At 37.8% G+C, this 21,624-nt stretch overlaps 1 protein-coding gene across 3 annotated transcripts in view; it reads right to left on the bottom strand.

Moving 5' to 3' along the window:
* LOC145996908 (uncharacterized) overlaps nucleotides 1-21,624 on the bottom strand; it is a 109,279-nt gene that overhangs the window by 63,775 nt on the left and 23,880 nt on the right. For 2 of the 3 annotated variants that reach the window (XM_083133475.1, XM_083133476.1), the window contains exons 2-4: nucleotides 21,206-21,372; nucleotides 16,464-16,629; nucleotides 3,163-3,339 (exon numbers count right to left, since the gene is read on the bottom strand). In XM_083133475.1, the coding sequence (XP_082989601.1) occupies nucleotides 3,163-3,293 (131 nt within the window). In that variant the 5' untranslated portion in view covers nucleotides 3,294-3,339; nucleotides 16,464-16,629; nucleotides 21,206-21,372. Of the gene's footprint in view, nucleotides 1-3,162; nucleotides 3,340-6,724; nucleotides 6,831-16,463; nucleotides 16,630-21,205; nucleotides 21,373-21,624 lie in introns of those variants that run through there. The other variant, XM_083133477.1, reaches the window with a different exon arrangement.

The raw sequence follows: 21,624 nt of genomic DNA on the forward strand, positions 1-21,624 counted from the left end.
TCCAAAAAAGGAGGACATTTACCGATTTCTAAAAAATCTGCCAGGGGGGCCACCAAACACCTAAAAAGGAGGACATGTCCGGATAAAAGAGGACGTCTGGTCACCCTATATATATATATATATATATATATATATATATATATATATATATATATATATACACACACACACACACAGGGTGTTTCTAAAGGTCGTTTACAACGCTTGGGAGGTGATTCCTCACACGAAAACAAGCAAAAAGTCTAAGTTCCATTTTTACGACTGAGGCTTCGTTTCCGAGATAGGAGCCTCGCAAAAGGTGACAAAGTGAACGTCACACCTGACTGGGACGAATACTATAACAGATAGAGAGGCGGTTCCAAGGGAATCATAAAGGAATCGTATGTGCTCAGTCCGGAAGTCACTATGAAAAGTTCACTGCACGCATGCGCAATGGAGTCCTCAAAGGAATTGGGGATTTCCAGCAAGAACAATACATGGAAAAGGTATGTAACGCAGCAAGAAGGACCGTGACAATGAGAAATGCGTTCAAGACAACACATCCCGACCTCAAACATCAAAAAATGAGCACCGAACACAAAATCGGAAAAGTTGAGCATGGTTGCATACCCCAGTTACACGCGAGGAATGAACGAATCATGTCATGTGGCATACGAGAGACAGGAGGAGGGAAAGAAAAACACAATATCAGATGATTGCGACAACGTGTATTTTTACACGCGACAACTACGTAATATCCCCCCCCCCCACACACACACAACAAACAACAAATGCTACAATGTCTTATGAACAGACAGTGCGTGTCACTGTACACCAACTGAAGATGTCACTTTCACCACACAAAGGGGGTGGGGAGCAATACCAAAAGTGTTCGCACGCGATCATTGTGACGTAAAAGAGACCAGGTTTGGAAGCGCTGCACAGGCAAGTCTGACTCTCGTAGTCTACGTTTGACCTTCATGACTGCTGTTCCCGCGAGAGGAGCTCGAAGGGTTGGTTCTCTCCGGCAGTCGTCCCAGTCGTGTTGCAGGTGCTGGGATATGATCAGCAGTTCGCTCTAGGTTGTCATACGCATTGAAGAGTACTAGTATGTTGCATTGAAGAAGAAGTTGACGTGGTGGAGTGGGCAAGTCAAGTATCGCAACAATTGGTCTGTGGTGTTCGTACGGTGATACGGCCAATTTGTGCAGTGTGCCAGTGTTAAACAAAAACAATACTCTGCAGTTCCAGCTCCCTATTACACAGATGGCTGCGTATAAGACCCAGCAGCTAGCAGACATGCATCTCATGTATGAGGAGGCACGTGGTAATAGCCGTGAGGCAAGGCGTTTTTATGGAGAACGCTTTCCACATAGACGTTTACCGTCTCACACCTTCTTTCAGGTAGTGGACAGTCGACTGCGTGAAACAGGGTCAGTGTTACCACCGCGGCAAGAAGTTGGAAGACCCCGAAGTGTACGCACACATCAGTTTGCAGAAGATGTGTTAACAGCGGTCGCAGAACATCCTGGCACCAGTACGCGAGTGCTCGCTCGGGCACGAAACAAGTCTCATGTGAATCTTTGGCGAGTGTTGTCAGAGGAAGGAATGCACCCTTTTAAACTGCAGAAAGTACAAGAACTGTTACCTCGTGACTTTCGCCCTCGTATGGAGTTTTGCCAATGGTTGTTGCATCAGCTGGACACAAACCCTCACTTCGGGGCAAACGTATTGTGGACAGATGAAGCCATTTTCACCAGGATGGATGTCTTCAATAGTAGAAACAGTCATGTATGGGACTTTGACAACCCACATGCACTTTTTGTGGCCCATCACCAGCACAGGTTTTCAGTGAATGTGTGGTGCGGGATAGTACATGATCATTTAATTGGACCATACATTCTCCCTGTTCGCCTGAATGGTCGCACGTATCATGCATTTCTTAGTGAGGTTCTGCCTGAACTGTTGGAGACCGTACCTTTGGCACTGCGGCAAGAAATGTGGTACCAACACGATGGTGCACCAGCTCATTTCGATTGTAATGTACGACATTTCCTGCATGACGTGTTTCGCAATAGGTTCATTGGTAGGGATGAGCCTGTGCCTTGGCCACCGAGGTCGCCAGATCTCAACCCTCTCGATTTTTTCTTCTGGGGAGAAATGAAAACCCTCGTATACGACACAGCTGTCACATCAGCTGAGGACCTCGTTGCTCGCATCAACGTCGCCGCCGCGACGGTAGCAGATACACCTGGTATGTTTGCTCGTACTCGACAATCCTTGATTTGTCGCTGTCATCTCTGCGTAGAAGTAAACGGCAGACATTTTGAAAACCGTCTGTGATTATTGCCCTCGGCAAATACCAGTGAGAACACTCTTGGTATTGCTCCCCACCCCCTTTGTGTGGTGAAAGTGACATCTTCAGTTGGTGTACAGTGACACGCACTGTCTGTGCATAAGACATTGTAGCATTTGTTGTTTGTTGTGTGTGTGTGGGGGGGGATATTACGTAGTTGTCGCGTGTAAAAATACACGTTGTCGCAATCATCTGATATTGTGTTTTTCTTTCCCTCCTCCTGTCTCTCGTATGCCACATGACATGATTCGTTCATTCCTCGCGTGTAACTGGGGTATGCAACCATGCTCAACTTTTCCGATTTTGTGTTCGGTGCTCATTTTTTGATGTTTGAGGTCGGGATGTGTTGTCTTGAACGCATTTCTCATTGTCACGGTCCTTCTTGCTGCGTTACATACCTTTTCCATGTATTGTTCTTGCTGGAAATCCCCAATTCCTTTGAGGACTCCATTGCGCATGCGTGCAGTGAACTTTTCATAGTGACTTCCGGACTGAGCACATACGATTCCTTTATGATTCCCTTGGAACCGCCTCTCTATCTGTTATAGTATTCGTCCCAGTCAGGTGTGACGTTCACTTTGTCACCTTTTGCGAGGCTCCTATCTCGGAAACGAAGCCTCAGTCGTAAAAATGGAACTTAGACATTTTGCTTGTTTTCGTGTGAGGAATCACCTCCCAAGCGTTGTAAACGACCTTTAGAAACACCCTGTGTGTGTGTATATATATATATATATATATATATATATATATATATATATATATATATATATCATAAATCATAAATTGCTCGTGAAATTTCAAATACATTTAGCATCCATGCAACTCACCTTGTATTCAAATGAACAGCTTCATTTCGAATTGATTCAGGCAATTTAGAAAGCTCTGCCATTAGCTCCTTTTTCAAACTTAAAAATGTTTCCAATATTTCTTCATCTGTAAGTTTCTGGTAATCATCCATTTTCTTTCTGACAATTTACAGTTGTATCTTCAATGTATGCAAATACCTGTAAAGAACAAAGAAATAACTGCATAAAATTAAAAATGCATTTAACAATTATTCATACAACACTTCCTTATTTGTTTCATTTCAGTTAATCAGAAGGTTTAAGCCTTAACAGACAAGTCTTGAATGAGCAGTGCTGAAAAAAGAAAGAAAGAAAAAAACGAAACAGTTAAATCTAGAAAAAAAAGCTGCAGTTTTAAAACACAATGAAACTGTGAAGAAGATAAATTTTTAAAAGATTTATAGACATAACATGTTTCCTTGGTAAACTTGCATTTAGAGGTCATGACGAAACACAAGGTACAACTAATAGAGGAAATTACATAGAATTAAGCAAATTGATTAGTAAATATGATCCTGTTCTTTGCAATCATTTGGAAACTGCAACAGTGTTTATTGGGCTCTCAAACAGAATTCAAAACGATCTTATTGAAAGCATCAGTTCTGCACTAATGAAAGAAATTAAAACAGAAGTCTCAACAAGCACTTTCGTTTCCATACTGCTTGATGAAGCGTCAGATGTCAGTAATAAGTCACAACTTTCAACAGTTTTATGATACGTAAGATCAGATGGTTTGGTTTGCGAGAGATTTATTTGCTTTGATGATATCAGTAAAGACAGAATGGCAACAGCAATAAGCCAACACATTTTCAAAGTAATTGAATTTTTTATTTGGGCAATAAGATCGTCTCGCAGGCTTATGATGGTGCAGCAGTAATGGCAAGTGAACTGAATGGTTTACAATCAAAAGTATGTGAATAATATCCAGAAGCCATGTTTGTTCACTGCCATGTGCTTGTCTTAAATTTAGTGCTGCTGCAATATGCAAACAGCGTTAAAGAAAGTAGTATCTTTCTCAAAACGCTATCTGGGTTAGCTGTCTTTTTCTCTGTTTCTACCAAACACACCAAGCTACTAGACCGAATAGTTAAGAAAAGGTTGCCACGTGTTGTAACCGCAAGGTGGAACTTCAATTGTAGATTTGTCCAAACTGTTAATAATTACAGGGAATCTTTAATTGAGTTGTTCAAATAAATTACAGACAACCCCGCTGACTGGGACACCAACACTTACAACGAAGCTAGTGGGTTTTGTGGAAGACTAGGTAGCTTTCCATTTGTCTTTTGCTTGCAGTTATTTGATGAAATATTTCTATTCATTGATGTTTTGTTCGATATTCTCCAAGCAAAATGTAATAACATATCATACTGCCAAAAAAAAGTAATGGAGTGTTTGAGGGTAATGGAAGACAAGAGGAACAGTTTCAACGCATTCTGGAAGCGAACGGAAATTCATAGGAATCTGTCAAAATTTACAAAGAGGTTTTACATCCGACGAGAAAGCTGTTTGGTACTACAAATGAGTATTCGTTGAAATTCTGGATACAATAATTATGCAAATAAGGACAAGATATGCAAACCTTGACAAACTTTCATTTCTCGAATTGCTAGATAGTAGTAAATTCCCAGAAAATTCTCAAAATTATCCTGACAGTACCTTACAATCCTTGCAGGCTACATATGGCTGTCATTTTGATTGGCTCCGCCTGAAAATTGAACTAACTCTAATGTATAAATCTGAAGATTTCCGTGATAAAAATGTTTGTGATTTGTATAAGTTCCTGCACCACATGCAACTCAATGATTGTATGGCTGAACTACGTAAACTGGGTTTGCTGGTTATGACTATTCCTGTGACAACAGCATCTGTGGAAAGGTCATTTCCTGCCTTAAAGAGAATCAAAACTTACTGTCACAGTAATCAAAGGCAAGAGCGTTTATCAAATTTGGCACTGTTTTCAATCAAAAGCACTTTATTAACCAAGCTATGCAATAGGTGCGAAGATTTTTATTGGAGACATGATAGATAAATTCACCATGAACAACAGACGGTAGGAATTCCAACTTAAGTAGGTAATATTTTTTTTCAATTTATAATTTGATTGTTTAATAATTTTTCTGTATTTTTCATTTAAACTCTAGGATTTGATTGAGGAAATGATAATTACATAAACACTCTTTCATCCTGTTAATCATGATTCATAATTCTAGCCACGTAAGAAACCGAAACCCATCAGTTTATTTAAAATTGAAACTTTATGCTAATAGGATGTTTATTAATTTCAGGGATAAAAAAGTAATTTAGTTTACAGTTGCCCTTAAATATCAAGTAAATCATTATTTTCTTCATGGTTGGAATTTACAAGTTTATATCGACAGGCTGTTTTTCTTCTTTAAAAACCATGCAGCGAAGATTTGATTTTACGGTTTGTATGCACTTTCCACACTCAAGCCTGATACGTCACCATCATGCACACTATTGTAAATGGGGATGTCTGTAGGCCTATATTATATTTGAAATTGTTATAATTAACCAAAACGTAAAATTAACCCATCGCTTGCCTATCATGAAAGGCAAAGTCACGCCCCTGCATACGAAAACGTTCAAGAAAGGGTCCATAAATTCCAATAATATGTTAAGTTCACTGGGGCCGTTATCTTGAAATTTCTGCAAAATTTCATGAGAAACAGCACCGGCCCCCTTGGTAAAGTGGTTAGTACATCGTGCTACAATGTCAGGGGTCCCAGGTTTAAATCCCAACCTGGGCATAGATGTTTGTGAGTGTCCATTCATCAATTTCATCATATCATCACTCATTCCAATTGTAACGTGCATTTAATGCATATTACAATTTAGGTGTTGGTTCGGCAGGAAGTAACAGTCAGTCAAAATAAATTTATCTTGCAAGTTACTCAGCACTGGGAATAAAGATTAGAAACCTTCCTCCACGTGTGAAGGTTGAAAATCGGAAATAGTGGTGGCTTAGCATACACCCAAAGGCAAGGCCTTAGTTATGATATGAACATAGCTTCAATCATCTGCTGTCAATCATATGATATCATCATATGATCAAGTGTCAGTCATGTAGTGTCAATCATCTGCTGTCAGTCAAGTGATATCATCATACTCGTATGTCAATCATCTAGTGACAATCATATTATGTCACCACACTTGATGGGACAAACATCCCATGCAGATGTACCTAGAATGTTACACATCTGTGACTGGCAAGGCCTTCCTCCTAGAATTCGAACTGCTTGCAAAGATGGCCACCAAAACGGAAAGAGCATACTTGTGATTGACAGGCTGAGTCAACAATAAATTACAAAAAAACTTATAATGATTTGAGATGTAATGCTTGTGTGTGTGTTGAAACTATGCCTGAGCTGTTACCATGTTGGAAGTTCAAAGGTAAGGTTACAAACTAAGTTCAGTGTTTGTTGGAGACTTAGATGTTCCCCTTGTTATACAACATAACTAATTAGATTGGGTTATCTCCTAGCTTAGGATTAGGATATTCTAACAACTAAATGTTGTCACTTACATATTTTGACGTTTGCTTGCATTTCGTTAGCACTGTTTCTGTCACGTCTTCACTTTCACGTGTATTATCTTCATGTTCAGAATGCAAACTTTCTTCATCACTTTTATTTTCATCTCCCCGTGCTTTCAGAAAAAGAATTGTCGCCTAACAAAAAAAAAATACTTTATTAGCATCCTGCACATAGGCAGCAGGCTGCTGACGATCATAAACAAAGCTGCAGTTCAAAAAACTATAAGAAGCTTCACACACGCTCGAACAGAGAAAAATGACTAACACAAAGCCCAATATCATCTACAAAACACAGAAAATGCACCACTAGTGGAATCTGGGAGCAAAATTGAGAACTGGAAGCAAATACAGCATAACCTACATGCCGGCATGTGAGACACGTCAATCATTCCGAAGGCCAACTGAGACCCCGCGTGCGAGCGATGTCAAATGTGTTGAATGGGTAAAATCCAATTCCTGGGTGAGAACTGATGGTCCCAACTGACTACCTGGAACAAGAAGCAGAGTGTTGCCTAATGTGTGGCTCCATGGTTGTGACACGTGCCAATCTATATATGGGTTATTCAATACTAAAAATGCATGATAGGATATGGGAAGCACCTTAGTCTTGTTTGCTCATTGTGCGCTAAATAAGTCAAACAGAGATGGTCGAAAAAAAAAATACATTGAATTTTTATTTTCTTTTACCTTCTTTGAATTTTCTTACACGTCCAAAAACATACTTGTTTCTCAGAGATCGGATATTTGTGGTACACAAATCCAAGAAATTAACTACAATAGGCTACTTAGGAATAGTACCCTACTGGTAAATGTTTTGTTATGATAAATTACAAGTGTAGGAACATAGTCCTGGCTACATCTTGAAATTTTAATGTTCATTTTGGCTTGTAAGAGTTAGCAAAACATTTTTTTTTAAAAAAATTCTAACTGTGCATGTATCAATATACAATATCAACATCATACTTCCTCTCAATCAAATAAAAAGTTTTACCATGTAATTGAAAAGTTCATGTTGCAAAATTCTGAACCAATAACAAATAAAACATATTCTTAAAGAAACTTCCATCCACCAAACTGGCATCAAATTTAAATATGTCATACTTTCTTTCACGTAATGAACAAACAAATCAATCTGAAATAAAAAGAACTCAAACATTTTTATTTATTGTTTTATTATTAATGGTATGACAAATGATGTCCTGAAGAGATTCAATAAAAACACACATCTGAAAAAAAAATTAAAGTAACTGATTAAGCCTTCTATGTTTGGATTGTACGTAGTACACAAACTCAAATGTGCAAACAGGTCCCGATTAATGAAATGAAATGAAGCACAGGGTTAGTCCAAAGTCTGATAATCCCCCCTGATGGATTAAAGACCTGACTGTAAAATGTTGCTTTTTCTGATTGCACACCTATTCAAGATTGCCGATAAGTGAACTTATACCCTTGAAGAATGGATAGAAGCAAGCATGTGGAATCATGAATAACATCACACACAGGAAAATCAATTTGAAGCATTCAAAATGATTGCACTGCATGATTTAATAAACCTATTAACCCAGAGGATGTACTTTTGCGCTCTTTAAACCAGGTTAGTAGTATTTATGTCACCAATCTATTTTCATGCATCCCTCTGCATGCATGTTCTGTCTTATCCAAGGGGAAGGTGTTATTAGCACACCCCACTCACTCATCACTAGTCAGATTGGATTCAGGCCAAGCGAGAACAAGTTTTACTTTTGGGCCTGGTCTTATCTACCGTGTTTTATATTCCCTGGTCTTTTTAATCACCCGCAACCTGTCTTGTTTGCCATTTTACAATGGATCCTGCAGAAGACAAGAGGATTTTGAGGCTGTGGGAGACTGTAGGAAAGGAAGAATGTAATTGATGATATTCAATTATCAGTTGGGAAAGGGTTTACTGCTTATCCAGGGGAAGAAAGGTGAGAATATTCAGCATCCTAAAACAATGCAACATAGGGGAACAAGGAGAAGGGAGGGTGATCAACCTAGACAACCAAACAAGATACAATAACTGGTCATTGCACCTACTGTGACTGGCGTAGGCGGGAGAACAGCAGGGTTAGATGGGAGAACAGCCGCAGGCTGAACTTCGCCTTTTAATAAAGAAAATCTGAATTTGAATTTGAAATACAATGTTACATATCAGTATACATCTGTAAAGAATACACAATTTCATACTGCTTACAATGGACTATGGCATGCAGTAATGAAGAAGAATAAGTTTGATGGACTTATTTTATAATTGTTTGTAACACTTTCTTATATTGTAATATTGAAAAGATATCTTTGTTTACATTTTTGCTTGTGCAGTGATTAGGTCCAATAACAGGTTATGTAACAATATTAGTAACATTTAATCAGCTAAATGCAAAACATTATTTGTGTTTCCTATACTAGGGGAAATGCAAAACATTATTTGTGTTTCCTATACTAGGGGAAAGTACTACAGTACAGGACGTCAGACAGTACTGGACAATGCTAGTTCTCACTTCGGAAGCTAGAGAGCAGCCAGTGTGAGGTACACTTCTGTTCACAAAAAGTGGCACACTCGTTTGAGTTGAACTCTAGTTTCGTAGGCGATCATGTCTGGCAGTACAGCCGAAGTAAGTGTACGGAAAGCAGAAGTGTTGCTTACTATCAAACATTTTAACCACATGGAGGGAATTGTGTGTCTCTCAGACTCAAAGAAAGGGCTAATGGAAAGATTGCAGCATAAATATTAATTAACTGGACTGTCCACGTCTACAATGAAAGTAATGTAAATACGAAAAATTCGTGAAAAATATATTTAAAAAAATGCATTTTTGACATTCATGAAGAAGTGGTTATCACAATGCGTTACAATGCGAGGGCCCCAGGTTCGAATTTTACCTGAGCATGGGTGTTCTTTTTGAGTCTCTCTTCATTGTTGCGAGTAGCCGAAAATGGAAGAAAAGCAACACTAAATACCGGTCAAGGCACATCACGTAGTGGTTCGGATCTCACTTCAAACTGTAGGTCCAATTCTGATTATCCTTGCTGTTTAGAGAGTGGACTTCAATGCCAAACTCAAACAAATAAGCATATGTATGACTAAACAATATTTCTATGTAACTCAAAATTTTGCACTTAATTTCAGTGACTCTTCTTCCAAAGATTATTGAACGTTTTGTCTTCAGTTGTATTTCTCAACACGTTTCTAGTATTGCTTATTTATTGTAAGTAGCTAGTTTTAGCAGCAACACGATGAAGAATATAAAACACACTTTACACTCAAAATTATCTCGACTGTCAGAAGATCTGTGGGTATCATACTTTTTTTCATCTTGCCACATGAACAATAACAAAATATAACGCAATACAATTTGTGTGACGACTTGGAATCAGGAGGTCCCGTGTTCGATACTCAGTCAGGGCACATAGTGGTTTTCATTTCACTTTAAAACACTGCAATACAAAGATTATGAAATAATTAATGTGTTACAAGTTGGTAAAAAAAAGTGACCACGAGGGGAATCGAAAATAGGATTTCAGCTTAGCAAGTTGAACTTCAAACGACATGGCCACAAACCAAGGTGAAGACACCAAGCTTTTCAGGTAATTCCTCCGTAAGATTACATCTTTTCCTGTCCAGCTCAAAACTTTTGATGTCGCTTCTCGCTAATTACATTCATTTGAAAGCAGTACGCTTCATCAGATAGTGTTTGTGTGCTGTGCACCTTGCTGACAGAATACAAGTCAAGCTTGTGCATGAAAATTAATGAAGACGTTGGGAAGTCGTGCTTTTGGGGAATGTGTGTGTTTCCAATCCTAAATGATCATCGTCATCTAGCTTCCATCAATATAGCGGATTCTGCTATGTGACGGTGAATCTTATTAACCAAGGACACATATATTATATTATTTTTAAACTATTTATTTAAAAAATAAGTCATTATTCTGGATTCTATGGAGACATTCATTCAGCCGGTAGGGATTTTACGAGAGTGACCATTCTATTTATGTGCTCCATTACGAAAACAACATGCATGTGTAAAAAAAGGAGAGCCCGAGAATTTTTATTTTACAAAAAATCCATTTACTGTTAAAGTTAAATGAGAGGAAAACCGTTGACTTATTATTAATAACCTGGATGACTGATGTGTGTGTGAGGTGGGGGCAGGGGGGGGATACCTTCTCTCATGTGACACTCTGGCTGTGACATAAACTCTTCTTGCTTTCGGATTTCTATTATTTTTCCCATTGCATATTCAGTGCCGATTTTGCATCTGTTTGCCAAAGTGGATGAGGAAGGAGTTTATATATTCTTCAAGCCATCTTTCGGGCTAGGATAACACTTTTTCCGAAAGAAAAAAAATATTTTTTTTTTGCATCATTTTCAGAAATTACAACAGCACTAACAGTTGGGCTGAAAAGTTCGTAGGCTAACATAGTAAAAAATATTTTTTTTGACAAAATTCGATTTTATTATTCAATATAGTTGCCTTCAAGGGCGATACAACGATTATAGCGGTCATACAATTTTTTGATGCCATTTTTATAGTACGATTTCTCTTTAGCCTCAAAATGGGCCTCAGTTTCGGCGATTACCTCTTCATCAGTGCTAAATTTCTTTCCAGCGAGCATTCTTTTAAGGTCTGCAAACAGGAAAAAGTCACTGGGGGCCAGATCTGGAGAATATGGTGGATGGGGAAGCAATTCGTAGTCTAATTCATATAATTTTGCCATCGTTTTCATTGATTTGTGACACAGTGCATTGTCTTGATGGGGCAGTTTTTTCGTGATTTCATCCTTTAAACGCTCCAACAACGCTATGTAATAATCGCTGTTGATGGTCTGGCCCTTTTTGAGGTAATCGATGAATATAATACCATGCACATCCCAGAATACTGATGCCATAACCTTGCCAGCCGACTGTTGCGTCTTTCCACGCTTTGGATTCGGTTCATCACGTGCAGTCCACTCGGCTGACTGTCGATTGGACTCTGGAGTGTAGTTATGGAGCCATGTTTCATCCATTCATGTTTATTACGGTTGAATATCGCTAAACATTGCTCCGAATCATCAAAACGTTGTTGCTTTTGATTGATTGTGAGCACGCGCGGCACCCATTTTGCACACAGCTTTCGCATGTTCAAATATTCATGCACAATATGTCCAACACGTTCCTTTGATATTTTTAAAGTCTCAGCTATCTCGATCAACTTCACTTTACGATCATTTAAAATTATTTGTGGACTTTTTTGATGTTTTCATCGGTAACAGCCTCTTTGGGGCGTCCACTGCGTGCATCGTCTTCGATGCTCATTTCGCCTCGTTTAAATTTAGCAAACCACTTCTCAACGGTTGATTTTCCTGGTGCAGAGTCCGAATAATGTTTATCAAGCCAAGCCTTGGCTTCAACAGTATTTTTTTTTCGCCAAAAAGCAATGCTTTATTAACACACGAAATTCTTTTTTATCCATTTTTTCACAATAACAAAAGCTGCTTCACTCACAATGCTATATCTCACGAACTAATTATCCGGCAGCTGTGATATTTATACACGTATCTTTTGAAGGTTAGTACTAAGTAAAAATCACATGGATTCTAGTAACGCCATCTATGAGTCAGCCTACAAACTTTTCAGCCCAACTGTTATTTCCATCTTGCTTATTCTAAATGCATTTTTGTTTCTTTTCGTTATTTAATGTTGCATTTCTTCCATTTTCGTCTACTCGCAACGATAAAGAGAGACTCAAAAAGAACACAATTCCCTCCATGTGGTTAAAATGTTTCATAGTAAGCAACACTTCTGCTTTCCGTACACTTATTTCGGCTGTACTGCCAGACACGATCGCCTACGAAGCTGAACTTCAACTCAAACGAGTGTGCCACTTTTTCTGAACAGAAGTGTACCAGTGTGACGTGTGTATCAATGTTCAACATAGTTTGGACATGCAAGCCTGTGTGAAGCATCATGGAAAAAGCGAGTGATTGAACTAGTTTGTAAGAAAAGCGAGTGTGAATATTTACATGGTGATATTCCTCCAGTTCTAGAAAAGCAGTAGGTATAGTTTATGTGTAAGTTTGTATGTAGGTCTCTAGCTCTTAATAGCTGACAAAGGATTCACGATAGCATCTGGACAAAATATAAAATTGGACGAGGTGCTGGCGAACGTACAGTACCGGACAAAATAAAAGTCCAAAACGAAAGACCTAATAATCTGTTTTGTTGCTATTCACAGCACAATGAATGGAAATGCGTAGATAAAGAAAGACAGAAAAGTGGACCTAGGAAGTCATGAAAAATGCAATCCAGGCAGTAATGTCCAACAACATAACAATACGACAGGCATTAGAGGTGTGTACAGTTCCAAAAAGGACATTAGGAGATATCTCCACAACTTCTGAACCAGGACCCTCATTCACTGATCTGTCTCCAACCAACATGTCCAGCCAGGTTTCTCGACTGAACCTTCAATCTCACGTCAAGCACCTACGAGGCGTATTTCAAAAGAAAGGGCCAATTATTTATAAAAAGTGACTGGCAACAGTGATCGCTTCATGCCCGTGCAGTAACATCAATTAGTCCATTGGCGACCCAACAATCATATTTTTGCTGTCAATTGTAGATTATCTTGTGAGTTCGAGTGTGTTAAAATGGCTGCACGATTACACAATCCTGCCAGTTGAGACGTACATCTGTGATTCAATTTCTTAAAGCAAAAGGTCATAATTCACCCGAAATTCACCGAGAAATGTGTGAAGTGTAGGGTCCGAGTTGTAATGAGTGAAGGAAAAGTATGGCAAAGGCAAAAAAGTTCAAACAAAACTAAGACGTGCGATACAAAACCAATGACATGGAATTCTGTGCTCAGGAACTGTTCTTATCCATGACAACCCTAGACCACACACCATTGCACTCATTATCCAGACTATTGAGAGATTCGAAAGAAACTTTTTGATCACTCCCTGTATAATTCGGACCTTGTACCTTGTGACTATCACGTCTTCTTGCACCTCAATGATTTGAAGAAACTGGAGTGTTGAAAACGGCAATGTTGGATTGGCTGACCTCCCAGGCGGCAAACTTCTATACAGAGGGTGTAAAAAAGTTTGTTCTGCGGTACCAAAGGTGCTCGGCAAATAATAGTGACTAAAATGAAGTAGATATGTATGTGTTTGTAACCACTAATGTAGTGTTACTACACTTCTTTTCTTGTTTCACATAATCAATCAGCCCTATATTTTGAAATGTGCATTGTACATTGAAGACACCAAAATGCAACTGTTCCTTTTCCATCTCTTTCATCTGAACAGTCAGATAGCACATATGCTCACATTACCAAACTACAACTAAAGCAGAAGAGAAAGTTTGAAGGAGAAGACGACGAATACAGCAAAGTGAAGTCTTGACATGTAATCCTTACAAGCAACAAATAGCAGCAAAATAGAAACTGAGTGTGGGGAGGAAAATGAAAACACAGAAGAGACAAAATGAACGAGACACATAGGATGTTGGAATGATGAAACAAGGAAACACATCAGGCACTTCTGTATGGGAAGCAAAGGAGGATGAAGATTACATACCTCCTGTGAAGAAGACAAAACAGGTGCACTTAATTTTCAATCAGAAAGAAACAACAGAATTCATAACTTGTAGCGATGCATTCAATGAAGAATGGGTGCAATGTCTCTCTAGCAATGCTTGGGCGTACGTCCAATGTGCAAATGAAAAAAACATTTTGTACTTTACTTGTGAACATTGTAATAACATGCTAAACTGTAGGCAAGTGCATTGCTAGCACATAGCCTGTCTGATATTGGATGACAATTTTTGTTTTTCTTGAAATGTTACTCTCTTCTTTTTCTCTTTTCTTAAGCTTAGTTGTACTTTCGTTTCCATTTTCCTACAATTGTTCCCTGTTCTTAATAAAGGATATCTTGAAGTACCATACTCTTATTTTCAACTCATATTCCGCCTACTCATTTTCTAATTATTTTCAATGAACTTAAGGTGTCCAGTATTGCACGACTTTCCTCTATCTTCTAACATACAAAAATGGATGTGTGTGTGTGTGTTTGTTCCAGTATAATTCTCGAACGCCTGGAGTGATTTCAACCAAACTTGGAACATGCATCACTTGCAATCTGGAAAGAAATAATGTGGGGGTAAGACACCCCTGTCACCCTGGGGGTGGGGGTGGGGAGGTGGTGACATGTAAAAATAATTGAAACCGACCAATATTAGTGTGGAATCCATAGTTTTCGGGGTCGATTAGATGAAAAGGGACACTCCCAATGTCGTTCAACTACAAGACACAACTGGCAGCCCTGGGGATGGGGGTGGGAAGGAAGTGAAACGTAAAAATAATCGAAAACGACTGATATTAGTCAGGAATCAATAGTTTTCGGGGTTGCTAAGATGAATAGTGACACTCCCAATGCCATACAACTCCAAAACACCATTGTCACCACTAGGGGTCGGGGTGGGAAGGGGGTGACATGTAAAACGACCGATATCAGTATGTAATCAATAGTTTTCGGGGTTGCTAAGATCAATAGTGACACTCCCAATGCCCTTCAACTCCTAGACACCTCTAGCACCCCTAGGGGTGGGGGTGGGAAGAGGGTGATGTAAAAATAATCGAAAACGACAGGTATTATTGTGGAATCCATAGTTTTCGGGGTCGCTAAGATGAATAGTGACATTCCCAACACTACAATTTATTTATTCTTGCTCTTGGAGGTGGAACTAAAAATGTTGTTCATAAATTGTTGTTAAATTTATATTATAGTGAATTTGTAAAAGATATTACTTTATAATTTGTGTACTGTACTTATACCTTAAATACCTGTAAATAGCTATAGTTAAAATTCATTAAACACCCGGGCAATGCCAGGTAATTAGCTAGTATAAAATATTGAAAATGAAGTTAAAAACAATGTTTGATTGATTTAGCTTATTTTACTTCACTTTTCTGCCACTTTTGCCTAATTGCGAAGATGGTGATGAGTGATGACTAGAGGCACATATTTTTGGTAAATAAAAAAGCAAAATTTCGGTACAAAAACAGAGTTGATTTCAGGTTCAAAAGCAGTAAAAAAAATAAAATTTCGGTGTTATAGTGGTGAATAATCACATCAAAAGTGCTATATAAAAAGACATTTTGGTTTAAAAATTGTGAATATAATCCTAAATTTGATTTAAAAACTGCACTTATTACACAAAATAAACTTATCCCTTCTAATAGCACATTTATGTAGTTACCAGAGTATTAACTTTATTTCTGTGTAAAGGGGTCCATTTTTGCTTCTCAAATATTTACAGCAGAATTAATCAATTTTCCGTGAATTGCATAACTCACAGGATACTTCAGACTTCAGAAAGTGTCGCATCGGTATATAAACGGTAAATTTCGTGTTTAAGAGCCAATTTCGCATTTTGCAGTTCATTTCGCATTATTTCGTGCCAAAACAGGATAGAAAAATGCACCTCAGACCTTTCAGAAACATGAAAAATGAACATTACAGCATGTTATTTCATATTTCGTAGTTTTGTCAAAAACGAAATTTGCATGCCTCTAGGATGACATGATGAAATTGATGAATGGACCCTCACAAACACCCATGCCCAGGCTGGGATTCGAACCTCGGATCCTGCCATCGTAAAAGAACTAAAATAAACCCAAAAAATATCTCTCAAAAATAAAACTAATGAATATGTGACAGAAATACTTACTAAAAATTAAAATGGTGTATAAAAACACAGAGCGACCTTTCGCATCCATAGAGCTAACGTAACATCTCCCAGTCTTGTTGGAACAAGCGAAACAGGCACCACTCAGGAAGACCATCACCAAGACAGGCAACTTATGCTGAAACTTCTGCATCAGTTAAACATTCACCTGCAAAATACCTTCATTATCAAAACATACAAAATTTCATTTCAACACCCAACATTAAAAAGACAGGGGTCAATATTAACATTTACAACCAATTAAGTCTAATTTCATTCTGAGGACTGAACCTCAAGATGATATTTCTTCATGATGATATTTCTATGTTGACATTATTATTATTATTATTATTGATTTATTATTATTGTGATTTATGGTACATCATACCCCTTGAGGCAGACCCAGTCATTACAAATCGCATGTGAACATAAAAATCATATTGATTAACACTAGAACCGCAGAAGCGGTCATTTTGACCGCTGCTGCATTTCAAATTGCTGTTAAGATGTCAATATCTCTTCGAATCATCTGAAATTCCTTGACTTTTGTTCCTCTTACGTTGAGAATATATTTTTGATTTAAAAATTTTAAAGAATAAATTTATTATGTAGTTATTCATCGAAATACCTCCAACCGCGGGAGCGGTGAAAAAGACTGCTGTGTATTACCTTCCACAAAGGTAAACAGAAAAATGCAAACCTCCTTTCGGGAGATGTATTACAAAATTCGCCTTCAAGCTACTGCCATCTGGTGTGTCATTTATTAGATTTATCACTAGGTGGCAGCAGCTTACAGCTGAATGTTCAATCTCTTTGTGTGAGCCGAATAGGGAGTTGCAAAACTTTGCAAGCACTGTCTTTGTTTGTCGTCTATTCTTGATATTTGATTCTCGCACACGTGAGTGATTATTGTGCTCTAAATATGACTGAACATGGACTATCAGCTGAAGACATATCAAAGTATTTAGACTCGATTCAGGACATAGATGCTGACAATTCCAATGGAGGTCAAAGTGAAGAGGATCCTGATTTTGTTCCACTAGAACAAGACATTGAATTGAACCATTCGTCAGAAGATGAAGAAAACAAAACAGTGCCTGTTTCTACAGTTCAACGGGGAGCAAAAAGAAAAACCACAGTGTCTCCAGGTGAGTCTTCTTTTCTATCTGGAATGAAATAGTGCTAAAGATGGAAACGAATGGACTGTAATTGATGCTGATGTAAATGTTCCTGGTAGGCATCCAGAACATAATGTTTTACAAGAAAAACCTGGCCCGTCAGGATTTGCTAAACAAAATATCCTTGAAGGAAAGGTTTCAAGTGCATGGCCTCTTTTTGTGAATGAGAGGATGCTTCGTCACATAAAATCCTGCACTGAAGAAGAAGCTCATCATCAAACTGGAGGAAATGACTTGTCTGTTACATTAAAGGGACTTGATTCATTTATCGCAAAACATTGTGCAAAAAGTATTGAATTAGACAGTTTGTGGGACAGTACCAGGGCACCACCATTTTTTCGTGAAACCATGGCTAGGGACAAATTTCATGAAATAATTCGATATCTGCACTTTGATCATAAAACAACAAGGTCCGAACGCATAAAAAGTGATGAGTTTCCGCATGTGTCCGAAATATGGAATTTTTTCATTGAAAATTGTGGCAGAAATTACATACCAGGAGCATACATCACTGTAGATGAACAGCTATTTCGTACAAACGTTAGGTGTAGATTTGTGCAATACATGGCAAATTAAAACAGACAAGTTCGGCATTAAATTCTGACTTGCAGTTGATGTCGACAGTAAGTACCTGATAAATGGTTTCCCTTATTTGGATAAAGATGAAGATCGCCCAGCAGATCAGCCTGTTGCAGAATATGTTGTACTTCGCTTGATGGAACCCTTTGTTGGAAAAGGAAGAAATGTCACAACAGATAATTTCTTTACGTCAAGGAAACTCGATGAAACCCTGAAAGCTAAGAATGCTACCTTGGTAGGAACAAAAAGACGTTCAAGAAGTGAAGTGCCTCAGCAGGTAAAATCATCTCGTCTAGAACAGTATTCTACAGTTCTTCTGAGTAGTGCTGACAGCACATTCACTGTGTACCAAGGAAAAAGAAGCAAAAATGTTCTAATTCTCAGTTCCATGCATTCAAACATGTGTATTGGTGGTGGTGTAAAGAAACTCCATAAAACTGTCAGCTTTTACAACAGCACAAAGTTTGGTGTAGATGTAGTCGATCAGATGGCTTGTAAATTTTCCGTAAAAGCAGCATTGCGACCTAGCTGCTCTCAATGCATATATTTTGTACAAGAGTACAACTGGCGAAAATTTTGGTCGTCACTTATTCCTGATGAAACTTTCTGAAGAACTCCGAGAAGGAAGCAACAGAATCCCACAGCGCAATCTACAGATTGTCTCCTATGAGCCTCCAGGAAAACGACAGCGTCGACAGTGCCAAACATCCAAATGCAGAAACAAGGCAGGAGACTTATGTGAGCAGTGTGGAAAAACAGTATGTGGAAAATGTGTAAAAAGTGTTAAAAAAAATACTGCACCAATTGCATTGCAGATGATGCCAAATAAGTAAATTTATTGTTATTGCCTGAAATAATTTTAATTTTTATTTGTATTCATGTTTGTGAAAACAAGAATGGGGCCATGTATTCATTTCTGTGAAATAAAAGATGTGTACTGAAACAATAAAAAAATATTAACAATCAAACCCACTTTTTCCATGGCGGTCTATTTGACCGCTGTCATGGTTCTAGTTATAAAAGAAAGCCCGAAGTTCTAGTGTTAACTGATGAGAAGGACACATGCATTGTGGCATTGGAAAGTTGGCAGTACATTGGTTTCTTAACTGTAATAATAAACTACCCATTGTTTTACACACACATATACATATTTTGATTTTTGATTGAAACACAGAATTTCAAATAACACATTCTAATTTTCACTTTTCTGACTACCATACGTGAGATCCAGGTTCAATCCTCAGTGGGGGAGAACCGGGATTTATTCCACCTGTTCAAGCAGCTCCGGTGCCCACCCAGAATGTTGAAGGGGGGAATACCCTGAAGCAGCCTGCCTTCACCTGCATACATTCGAGGGTATGCGCTTAGTGCTCTGGTGCCTTTAAATAAATCAGGGTGTCTGAATTTACCGGTTCCCCCATTTTTTTTTATTTTTTATTTATTTATCTCTTGTTTACAATATACAGAATTACATATATCATAAGAAAAAAAGACAAAAAAATAATGTTAATAAACATTAATGATTAGATCCACTTTGGCACCCACAACAGGTTGCACCTGAAACCGATGATTTTTCCTATGATTAACTGTAAGGAATAATATTATTGGGGGTGTATGAAATTCAATATGACATATGATGTATAATTGATTGATTGATTTAGTTTATTTTACTTCGCGTTTCGTGCCTCTTGGCTTATTTGCGAAGATTGCGATGATTGATGAAATTGATGAATGGACATTCACAAACCACCAAGCCCGAGCGGGATTAGAACCCATGACCCTTGGCTATGATGTATAATGTTAATGCTTATGATATGTTTACATTATTTTCTATAACAACTGTAGGATTATATATTATAGTTATAATGATGTGTAGTTAGCTATTAAGGTTGATTTTGTAATTATACTAAGGTTAGCAATGAGTATATCAGAGGTCAGACCTGTTTTATTGTCAAAACAGGTCTTGCTTAAGTGGGTCATGTGTAAGATTGGAGAGATGATATTATGCTATGACTCTTTACAGTAATCTATATACAGTGCAATGATAAGATAAAAACAAAAACAATAGAAAAAATAAGAGTATACATAGAACCATACATTTGGGTTTAGTAATTGTACGCCAGTGGCAAAGTCCACCCTGGTATCCAGAACAGGTCATGTTTATTTTCTTTCTATCTTGGTTAAGTGTGATTATGTACACAAACTGTATGTGAGTGTTATATTATTTTGATGGTATGTCCTGTTGTAAGGTAATAGTATAAGAAACAGGGACTCATGATTATTAATACACTACAACCAATATAAAAAGATGCATCTAAATATAATAGTACAAATAGATAATGGCAATGTTAGGGGTATGTTACATAGTTTTGTATATATTATTATCATTTATTTATTTATTTTAAGGATTGCAATATTATCTAAGTTTGAGTCTCCTGTGAGACTACTGATGTCGAGCAAGAGTACTGGTCTAGCGGTATTTCATATCAATCGGTATCTCTCTTATTGACATTCCCGAGATTCTTCAGAATTCCTGGAAATCAGCAGGAATTGATGTACAGGACTGTCAGTTTGGTGACTAAATTGTTTATTTATTATTTATCACAGGAAGTTAAAACTATGAAACATATTTATTACACATACTCTAATTTTCAACTTATATTCCACCTACTCATTTTCTAATTATTCATAATGTACTTAAGGTGTCCGGTACTGCACAACTTTCCCTATATAAAATATTGAAAATGAAGTTAAAAACCATGTTTGATTGACTTAGCTTATTTTACTTCACTTTTTTCTGCCACTTTTGCCTAATTGCGAAGATGGTGATGAGTGATGACATGATGAAATTGATGAATGGACACTCACAAACACCCATGCCCAGGCTGGGATTCGAACCTCGCACTCCTGCCATCGTAAAAGAACTAAAATAAACCCAAAAAATATCTCTCAAAATAAAACTAATGAATATGTGGCAGAAATACTTACTAAAAATTCAAATGGTGTAAAAAAAAAACAGAGTGACCTCTCGCATCCATAGAGCTAACGAAACATCTCCCAGTCTTGTTGGAACAAGCGAAACAGGCACCACTCAGGAAGACCATCACCAAGACAGGCAACTTATGCTGAAACTTCTGCATCAGTTAAACATTCCCCTGCAAAATACCTTCATTATCAAAACATACAAATTTTCATTTCCACACCCAACATTAAAAAGACATGGCTTAGGATTAACATTTACAACCAATTAAGTCTAATGTCATTCTGATTACTGAACCTCATGATGTTATTTCTTGTTGACATGATTTATTATTATTGTGTTTTATGGTACAGCATACACCTTGATTGATTGAATTGTTGTTTTAAGTCCACTTTATGCACAGAAAGGCTCATCAGGACTGAACCTA

This window comes from Lepisma saccharinum, chromosome 13, assembly GCF_977018435.1.
Source record: "Lepisma saccharinum chromosome 13, izLepSacc3.1, whole genome shotgun sequence".
Lineage (NCBI taxonomy): Eukaryota > Metazoa > Arthropoda > Insecta > Zygentoma > Lepismatidae > Lepisma > Lepisma saccharinum.